The sequence below is a fragment of the Drosophila tropicalis genome, unplaced genomic scaffold, assembly GCF_018151085.1.
Source record: "Drosophila tropicalis isolate 14030-0801.00 unplaced genomic scaffold, ASM1815108v1 contig_878, whole genome shotgun sequence".
Lineage (NCBI taxonomy): Eukaryota > Metazoa > Arthropoda > Insecta > Diptera > Drosophilidae > Drosophila > Drosophila tropicalis.
Window position 1 is genome coordinate 14,165,839 of NW_027173374.1, and position 10,313 is coordinate 14,176,151.

The 10,313-nt window shown below is 37.8% G+C and overlaps 3 protein-coding genes across 7 annotated transcripts; 1 reads left to right on the forward strand and 2 right to left on the reverse strand.

Annotated features, from left to right (window-relative positions):
• Positions 1-43: 43 nt before the first annotated feature.
• Positions 44-1,249, forward strand: sds22 (protein phosphatase 1 regulatory subunit sds22). The gene has a single exon (XM_068301775.1). The coding sequence runs from the start codon at positions 160-162 to the stop codon at positions 1,165-1,167; it is 1,008 nt and encodes a 335-aa protein (XP_068157876.1). The 5' UTR covers positions 44-159; the 3' UTR covers positions 1,168-1,249.
• CREG (Cellular Repressor of E1A-stimulated Genes) lies at positions 1,236-3,064 on the reverse strand. Of its 5 annotated transcripts, none has more exons than XM_068301779.1 (4): positions 3,043-3,064; positions 1,729-2,200; positions 1,582-1,663; positions 1,236-1,508 (listed from the first exon to the last, which is right to left on the reverse strand). In XM_068301779.1, exons 2-4 carry the CDS (start codon positions 2,182-2,184, stop codon positions 1,399-1,401), a joined length of 648 nt encoding a protein of 215 aa, XP_068157880.1. In that variant the 5' UTR covers positions 2,185-2,200; positions 3,043-3,064; the 3' UTR covers positions 1,236-1,398. The 5 variants fall into 5 exon arrangements, with proteins under 5 accessions (XP_068157880.1, XP_068157877.1, XP_068157881.1 ...); XM_068301776.1 differs by having other exon boundaries at positions 2,938-3,062; XM_068301780.1 differs by having other exon boundaries at positions 3,039-3,051.
• Positions 3,065-4,269: 1,205 nt separating this feature from the next.
• On the reverse strand, positions 4,270-9,617 carry Sur-8 (leucine-rich repeat protein shoc-2). Its single transcript, XM_068299387.1, has 3 exons — positions 9,288-9,617; positions 7,604-8,184; positions 4,270-7,546 (listed from the first exon to the last, which is right to left on the reverse strand). The coding sequence occupies exons 2-3, from the start codon at positions 8,079-8,081 to the stop codon at positions 6,102-6,104; spliced, it is 1,923 nt and encodes a 640-aa protein (XP_068155488.1). The 5' UTR covers positions 8,082-8,184; positions 9,288-9,617; the 3' UTR covers positions 4,270-6,101.
• Between the last annotated feature and the right edge of the window lie 696 nt (positions 9,618-10,313).

Below are 10,313 nucleotides of genomic sequence, written 5' to 3' on the forward strand. Positions count from 1 at the left end.
GATTCTTTAAAAATACCAAAACCAAGAATTATTTCGACGTTGTGCAACACACATTTGCGGCAACCAAGAGAGGGAATAAATAAAGAAAATAAGTCTGTCAGATTTTTGGTTGAAAACTGATAATAAAAGTAAAAATTTTTAGACCTAGTAGCTATCTAAATGGGTGACGCTGACCAAGTGACAAAAGTTAAGGATGTGGGTGCCAAGCCTTCAGCGGCATCAGCAGCGGCCGGCTTGCAAATTATACCCTCGGAAGAGGTAGCGTCCATTGAGGAGGTTGTCACAATTGATCCAGAGTGCTTTGAATTGGATCTGAATCATCGTCGTATCGAGAAATTAGAGAACTTCGAGCCTCTCACTCAGATTGAACGTTTATTCCTGCGATGGAATCTGATAAAGAAGATCGAAAACTTGGAAAAACTGAAAACGCTGGTGGAATTGGAGCTATACGACAATCAGATTGTGCAAATTGAGAATCTCGATCAGCTGACTAATCTAGAGATATTGGATCTCAGTTTCAATCGACTGGTGAAAATCGAGAATCTGGATAAGCTGTTGAAACTGCAGAAGCTGTATTTTGTGGCTAACAAAATAACGGTCATCGAAAATGTTGGAATGCTGACCAATCTCACCATGTTGGAGCTGGGCGATAACAAACTAAAGAAGATTGAGAATATCGAGACTTTGGTCAATTTGCGTGAATTGTTTTTGGGCAAGAACAAGATAACAAAAATCGAGAATCTGGATACTCTGGTAAACTTGGAAATATTAAGTCTTCAGGCCAATCGCATTGTCAAAATCGAGAATTTAGACAAGCTAGAAAATTTAAGAGAGCTATACATATCGGAAAATGGCATTGAGACCATTGAAAACCTGGATGGCAACAAGCAATTGGAGACCCTGGATATGGCCAAAAACCGATTGACAGCCATTGGCAATCTGGAAAAACTGGAGAAATTGGAAGAACTCTGGTTGAATAACAACGGATTCGAAGACTGGAAGAATGTCGAAGTGCTTAAGGCTAATAAGACGTTGGAAACTATCTACTTGGAGCACACTCCCCTTGCCAAGGACATAAGATACCGTTCCAAGTTGCGAGACATACTTCCCCAGCTGAAAAAGATTGATGCCACCTTGTGCATGGTACCAAATGCGAAAGCCGAATAATTATCCTTCTTCTATTTGCAAACACATTAGACTTAACCCCACAAAAAAAAAAAAAAAAAAAAACAAAATTGAAATGTTAAACATTCTGCAATCACAATATATTTATTTAATTAAACAATAATGTTGACCAATCATTGTTAGTATGCTATAGTACGTCTCTCTCTTATCAATTTCGTTTATTGAAGCGTAGTAAATCAGGAATTATTGCTTAATCTGGAGTTCATTCAACGGTCAAATCGTAATGGCATAATAATCGGAGGCGCTGACCTCATGCGGTCCTCCATAAAAGTCCAGAACAAAAATGTTGTTGATCACCAATTCGCAGAGATAAAACGTATGAACTAAAAAAAGATAAGACATAAGATAAATGATGATTTTATAATCAACTCGAAGCTTCTTTAATCGTTTACACACATTTCATCCAATTGGCTCCTGCTGGATGACGTTTTAAGAATGCCTCAAGTGCTGGCTTATAACTAGCATTATCCTTTTCCATCTGTAGAAAAGTAAAGTTTAAATATTAATTTAGATAATTAGCATTAGAAAGGCAATATGACTCACCTTCTTGACCTGCCCACTTAGTATAATTCGGGCACAAGTCGGTTCCATGGGATCCATGCCAGCCTTTTGACAATTCAGGTTTTGCGCGTCGGTGAACATGAAAGTAACCTTGTTATTCTTTTGCCAATCTGGACCAGTGAAATCCAAATCTGTAAGCATAAAACGTATTCTCCCTGTTGAGTTGCCCAGGACATCGCTGTCATCTACTGATATGATATTGACCATGGGATAGTTTTCGACAATTTTATTTGTCGATATGGTGCCCACAGAAGCCCAGGTGGCCTGATGTACCAGCTGGCGGCCAATTTTTGCATGATTCAGTTCCAATTCTCGTTTATATGCGGCTATCATTCGCGCATCTTCTCTTGGTGAGTATCCTTGAGAGCTAGGCAAGAAGCCGATCAGGCAGGCAGCAATTGTTGCCCAAATTACGACATTACATTGATGATTGTACATGGCAGCCAAAAAGGATCTGTAAGTAAAACGTTTTAACTTGCTTAAATTTCAATCTAAAGCGAAAGCAAAAACTTGGATTAGGTTCGTAGTATATATGTATACGCGATTTGTTTTGTTCAAATTTACGTCATTACATTATTTAAGGCTTGAAACCACACGAATATAAGATTTTAACAATTTTTATGTTTGTGTTGAAATTTTCAAGGATATACTCAATTCGAACCCAAGAGATTTAGTTAGACAGCAATTGGAAATTTTAGATTGCCATATTATTATAAGAAAGACTATGAAGTTTCCAATGACACGCAATTTGCTATTGTATGAAGAAGCATTAACATCCGTAAAAAATCTTTTGTCGGGGTCCATTTTCGATCTACAAATATCAAGAGTCAAAAAAGATGCTTTTGTGATGGTTCACACTGTTTTATATATTTTAAATGTCCTTGCTGATGGTATTAATTGCCTGGTTCTACGACTTTCCCGATAGACTTTAAAACTCGATCATAGTGATAAGTTCGATAGAGGAAAAAATCCTAGTTTTTCATAAATATGTATCTACTTTTACTTCTTTTTGCGCACTCTAATTTCACATATTTGTATTATCTCCCAGTGTCTATACATATATATTGACCGATTCCTGATTCACGCACAAACAAAGAAACAAAAACAAAGTCCAAAGCAGTCCAGTTTCCTCACTAGACTCCACTCAACAGCATACACTGCCCCTGTCACGTCAAAGATATACGTACGTACATATGTATATATTATATATGTTTAAATAAATGAGATCCGAGTATTCCCTTATCGGTCTTTCTGTGCGGTGTTTTGTTTACCAACTGACTGGCAAGAACTACCTACGATACTTTGCTATCACCTTGTTTATATGGCAAAAGTTCTTAAACCCAGCTGTTCCAGCTCACTTTCTCTCTTTATCGACGGGGTATGATGGACTCCAGTTACGAGCAGTAAAATGATTTCCGACTTTAATCTTTTTTGTAAGATTTGAAAGTAAATATTTTAAGTAGGTGATTCATTATATTGAAATATTTTTATACTCTAGAGTAGCTTTAAACTCAGGCCCATAAACAGATCTTTTATTATAATTTGAGTTATACTAATGGATATGATTCAGATCGAATCCAGTCCGCAGTTGGCACTAAGCGGACCTGCCAACTCAAGCCTGTCTCAGGGGGAGTCGTTCAAAAGCAGATTGCTATGGCACCAGATGAGATGAATATTCAAAAATTTCCACAGATTATTAACAGTTTTGGTTTCTTTATTTCTCTCAAATACATATGGTAGGTATGCAGGTTTCAATATGTTTTTCTTGCTTTAGGAATATCATTACATTTATTCTTGATATTGAGTCAAGATTCGTTTTTTTTTTAAATTATTATGCCATTTATTTAATATATATATATGTATATATATAGTTTATAACTTGTACAATTTGTCATTTGTGTTTTTATTTGCTTCTCAAATTAACTTGACCACATTTCAACTTATTTATTGTTTCTATTTGCGGATGGCCCAACTCTCGGTTCCACGTACATATCATCATCTATCCTTATAATTTAGTTTTTTTTTGTGTTTTGTTTAAAAGATAGTATTATATTATGTTCGTTTCAAGTGTGCGAATATTTTCAACATTTATGTTTTTGTTTTGTACCTTTTGGAGAGATAATTTGTGGTGTGTTTTTGTGTTTTCTTTTTTTTTTTTTTTGGTAATTATTTGTAATTAAATTACATTTGCCAGTTTGTTTTACCCTGCCGCATACAGTTTTGGTTTTTGAAAAATATATTTATTATATATGTATGTAAAGATCTGATGAGTTACTGAAATAGGTTACAGGTGTGTATATATGTATGTAGATCTTAAGTGTTTTTGTTTCAAAAATAGATGTGTAAAAGTATCTCATATGTATGTATGGATGTATTTTGTGTTCCTATATGTCTGTATATCATTCTATATAGATAGAGATTAAAGTTAGCTTCGTTGATTATTGAGTTTGTTTTCAAAACTTATTCCTTAAAGCCCTTTTTGCGTTGCAACAATGTATAAGAATCTATAATTGGTTTTTGAGCTGTTTTCAATGAAGTATAATGTGATTCTTACCAAAGTTCGGTAAAGAAGACAATAATTTTGTATATAATGTATATTTATATGTGTCTCTCTGTGTGTGTGTGTGTGTGTGTGTCTTACAAGTGTGTAGGTGTGGGGACTGTAACTATCGATAGATAGATCTTTTTGCCTTATCAATTAACTGGCATTTGCTCAAAAAATGTTCTCTCAGATATATTCATATCTATAAACGTCGATTAGTTTATGCTTAACACTAAACATATAAAATGCTGCACATGCGCCACAAACAAGATATACATAGACATTTATATACGTACAGAGGCAGCCACTCCATTGGCGCGTTTGGAGTTTTTAATTTTAACTCAAATTTTCTCGACCAGGTATAAAACAAACCAATCAACAAATTGCGAAAAAATTTCTTCAGTAGATTACTTGGGAGTCGAGAAACGGAGTGGCCACCACTGCATGTATACATTTGTATATTATTATTAGACTATACTTTTTGTCATAATTAAAAATAGGAAGTAGATACATATTTAAAACTGATTGTGGGAACAAAAAATTACAGAATTGTTAGTTTTAAATGCCTTTTTAGATTTTTGCTTTTTGGAAGGTTTGAAGAACTACTTTAAATTTAATTTAACACAAATATAGTCTTTTAAATAAGAATGAAAATAAAATTAATATCCAAGTAACATGTTTCAATGGGTTTTAAAACTCTGTTTAGCATTTAAAACTAGATGTGGTTAGCTTAATCTGCAGATAATAATAATTAATAATTAGAGAACAGCATGTCTTATATAAGTTGTCTTAGACTGAACACCGATTAAAACTACACTTGCTTAGAATTCTCTTGTGAAATATCAAAAGTACGAAATCAAAATATATAGTTTAATAAATAAAATATGTAGATAACTTTGTAAATAGTGCACAGTTGAAAAACTTGCTTGAAGCGCGTTTAACAGAAATTATAAAACCAAAAAAAAAAGAAGGAAAAAACGACAACAATTTGCAATTTTATCTTGCCACAAATTACAATATCTGTTTTGTTTTTGTTTAATACTTGTTGCATATTCACTTTGTTGCTTATACAAAATACAACTACGGGTTATGTATATAATATAATATAATAATTTCTCATATTTTTCTCAAATTTTGTTTTTTTTTTTTTATCAAACAATTCCTTGGCGCTTGCGTATGTTTTTGTGTTAGTGTTTTTGTTTTCAGATTTTGCTTTTCTTTATGACGACTCCTGCTTTGGGGTTTTTCGTTTTGTTTTTTAAATGAAAACTTGTTAGGAACCAATAAAACATAAATGATTAGATAAAGCTTTAAAATTTGTGACTAGCCTGGAAGCATTTCAAATTAGAGTCTAAATATTGTTTGGAGTTATGAGAATGGATGTTACATGATGTGGGATGAGGATTGTTGATTCAGATAATGGCAACAATCGCAAAGTCTGAATATAATCAAATTATACAAGGATTCAGACCGACACAGTGAGAGGGAGAGAAAGAAATTGAGAGCTTAATAGAAAGAGTTTGGAACATAAAGTAAAAGCAAATTCGGGGCAGTTTTCAATACGCGGGACAATTGGTATAACATTGTTAAAGCTATCAAATTTGTAGTTTTATCTTCATTATGAATTTCCTTTCATTCCGTTCCAAAGATCAGCTTAGCTTAACTCGCACCGTTAGCGACGCTCCTGACCGCTACCTCTAGCGGTTGTCTGTCGGTCCGGTTGCTGCTGCTGCGTCTGTGGTACCGTCTGCAGTTCATACTGATAGTAGTAATCGCTACCCACATAGACGGTACGCCAGACGCCATCTACATCTCACATTTGCCGATATGGTGAATGCATCTTGAGCCACTGCAAAACCAAAGACGGTCCTCCAGCCTGAATTTCGGGCGGAATGGTGCTCAGCGGACATTTGTCAATGTTAAGATATTTGAGATTTTGACAAAGGGCCAACTCAAATGGCAGTTTCTCCAGGCCTGGATTCTGATTGATATAGAGATTCTCCAGACTCTCCAACGAGCCAATCTCTTCGGGCAAAAATTGCAAATTATTCTCGCTAACCGACAAATGGGTCAGCTGGCTCAAGTGACCGATACTGCGCGGCAACATGGTTATCTGATTTGTTTGCAATATCAAACGCTGGAGTTCGTGGAGTAGACCTATCTCATGGGGTAGAACCTCAATGCGATTCTCTTCAAGATCAAGGATACGCAATTTTCGCAAATTGCCAATAGTATTGGGTATTTTCTTGAGCATGTTGTTGGACAAGATGAGTATTTCCAGATTCTGCAAGTTCATAATGTCATCGGGCAGCTTCTGCAATGCATTTGTGGCCAAATTAAGCTCCACCATGTTGACCCAGGTACCAATGTCCAATGGCAAAGCTGTCAACATATTCTCCTTCATATTCAGCTTAGTAAGACCCTTTGCCCGTGAGAATATCCCATATGGAATCTTGTCGATGCGATTGTGCTCCAAATTGATGTTATAGACATTGGTGAACTGAGCCGGTCCACCCGTGGGATAGCTGGTGAACTGATTTCGCGATAACGTGATAATAGTCAATCCATTCAAACTTGCCAGCATGCCGTCCGGCAGCTGAGTGATACCATTGCCCTCCACATTGAACTCGTCCATGCTTTTGCAGTTCTTCAAGGAAGCTGGGACACTGGTCAAACGATTGTAGCGCAATCCCAACCTGACCAACGACTTAAGATTGCCAATGCTGTCGGGAATGTCCAGCAGTTCGTTGTGCTGTAAGTCGAGAGCACTCAGATTTACACAGTTGCCAATGTCTTCGGGCAAATGCTCCAGATGATTGTGCGATACATCCAAAGTGGTCAAATTGACCAGAGCTCCAATGGCACTGCCCAATTCTCTGATCTTATTCTCACGTAGACTCAACATTGTAAGGTTCACCAATTGGCGCAGGTCATCCGCCACTGTAGTGATACGATTGAATCGCAAATACAAAGTGGTCAGCGAGCGTAGACGATAGATGACTGGGGGAATTTCGGCCAGCTTATTGTGCCTCAAATCCAGCACCTTCAATTGATTGCAGTGCTGCAGTGAGTCCGGCAGCGAGGTCAATGAGTTCTCGTTTAAAGCAAGATTGCGCAAATTCACAAGACAACCGATCTCTGTGGGCAGTTGACCAATTTTATTGCTGTACAAATAGAGTTCGGTGAGATGAACACACTCCTTCACCGTGTTGGGTATAACTGTGATTGATGATTTACTCAGATCCAGACGTTTGATGCCTACGGGAAGTTTAGAGAGTATTAACATGGAAGATTAATGTGATTGAGTATGCTTACCTTCGTCGCGGCAGCGTTGAAGCGCTTTAATCACATCTTGATCCGCCTGAATGGGTTTACTCTTTTTTGTGGTGGGCTTGGGCTTATTGGATTCCGGATGCTTGACGGTCACCACCTTGGGACGCGTTTCGGGCGGCATAGTTGCTGTGTTTTCGTTGTGTTGTGTGTGTCCTTGCTGTCCGTTGCTAGTGCTGCTGCCACTTGCTGCAGTCGTGTTTGTTGCCGTATTTGAATTGGATTTGGCTCCGCCAACGCTACTGCCACCGTTGATCGTGCTGTTCAAATTGGAGACTGGCTCTGGTCCGCCACCAAAACAATTAATAGCCTCTGATGATCCGTTCTGATTGCTGCTGCCGCCACCACCGCCGCCGCCGCTGCCGTCGCCACCTTTTCCTCCTCCGTTTCTCTCCGCCTGCCCTGTGGACGATAACGATGTGCTCGATGCCGATGCCGTTGCGCCCGAAGAACACAAGTTCATAATTTTGCCCAGCTTTGCGGTTGGCGGCGACAATGCGTTGCCCAGAAGTGTGCCAAAGCAACAACACCAGCAATCGCGGCCAGAGGAACTCGTTGCTTCTACTCTGCAATTGAAAAAATTGGAAACAGAGAGAGTGAGAGAGAGCTTAATAAAACGAACGAACGGACGATGGACGGGTGGCTGAGAGGGTGATATAAAGGCGCAGGTTGATTATTTCTTTATGGCTGCACTTTATCAATTGTGCGTCAGACACAGGCGCGGCCAGCTCTGGTCTCTTGGTACGTGCGTCATTTTACGTCGCCGATGTCTCCAATAATGCTTTACAATTTCTCACTCTCACTCCATCCCACCTCCCACCAGGCCCACCGGACTTCTCTTTGCTGCAACTGACTAGCAAACCTTTTTCAAACCCAATCTATAATCAAACCTCTTAGACACTTGAACTAACTAACCAGCAACTCGAATTTTTTATCGTGACTAGCTGCAGCTGATTCTATATTAAGCTTCAATGTAGATATAAGCGAATGTAAATATGTTTATTTATCGTCTCCGCCGACCGCATCGGACTAATGCATCATCATATAAAGCTCTTGTCAGGGAATTCGAAAGAAATCCATTTAAGTTCATACATATGTACATAAATAAATTAAACACACTCACACAAAGGAGGAGAGTAAAGCACAATGGGATTCAAATTAAGAACTTGTCGTCTTTTAAGTAAAATTATTCCAAACTAAAAACAGGGTGTCCAAATGTGATAAATGGCAGCTGCCTTATGCACATACAATTAGGACACTAAAAGATCGGAAAGGATATATGCCCATACATATGCAGACATTTGATTCGCTGCGTTCAAATTAGCTAACATTATTGGTAAATTAATTCAACTTTGTCTACTGTCAATAGTATTAAAGGGCACACGCCACGCCCACTTCTTTGCCAAGTACTGTTATCGTTCTATCCAGATATAATAATTGTCGCGGTAAATGTCAAGGTCAGTGTCAGGAATAAACGCAACTGACAAAATTCCCGGAAAGAGCTACAGGCAGTGCAAAAGGTTGCACGTCAATCCACCCGCACATTACTCACACACACACACGCAATGTGGCACACATACATGTATGTATGTATTTAGGTACATACATACATAGATACAAAACAAAAACAAATCGGGCTGCCGCCCCACCTCCCAAAACATTAACTTACGGCTTCTATAAAGTTCCAAAAATCATTGCAGTTGATTAACGTGGGATTATTATATGTAATTACTTTAAATTCCTGGTAAAGATTAATAACTATCTAATTAAGTAATTCAGTCATAGAAGGATCTGTTTGTCTTTGTCAAAATGCCTTTGTATTGGTAAAGGATAGATGGATGGCCATTTGAACCAATCGAAGTATCCAGAGATCAGGCTTTATCTATTGTGACACTTTCACCGGATGTACCGATAGGAGCGGAAGTCCTGCTTAAACGTACGTATACTTATTTTTTCGGCGCACGAAAAAAAAAATTCCTTCACATACAACAAAAAAAAAAAAAAACGAGATACAAGCGCTGCCATATGTTTAATAAAAACAATCTGGTAATGTTGACTGTTTTCGATTTTCGATTGTAGCTGTAAACAACTATCGACCTAAAAAGGCTGCAACACATTTTTCAAAATATTGTAACTGTGGCATATTTTCAAATAAACGTTAGAAATATTTTCCTATATGAATCAAATATGTAGATACTACTGAACATATTTTAATAACAGTTGAAGATGAATTGAAAATTTAATTTAATTGATTTGTTAAACATTAATCTGTAGGGAACTTTGATTATATTGTTGCCTAAATCGCCCTATCCCTGAAGTGGGTGGTCACTTTTGGAGTACATAAAGCAAAGCAAAGCCCGTTATCTAGCTGAATGTAACAGGTGTAATGCGATATTATTGCAGGCCAATTTAATCATGTGTGTGGGGAAATCTTGAACTAATGCCAACATTCAGTTTACGGTTGATGGTCAAGGTCGGCCTCTGCAGGTTGCCTTTTAACCAGGACATGCCGGCGCTGGGCGCTACCAATTAGCTGCAAAACAGAACAGGACAGAACTCGACTACACAGAGATCCAATTACGAGTGCATGTTCATGTCAGTCAACCTTCTAATTAGCAGATTTCAATTGCGCAGTTGCCGGAACAATGCAACTGTAACATCAAACTTCTGGTTTATTCTACCAGCCGGCAAACTA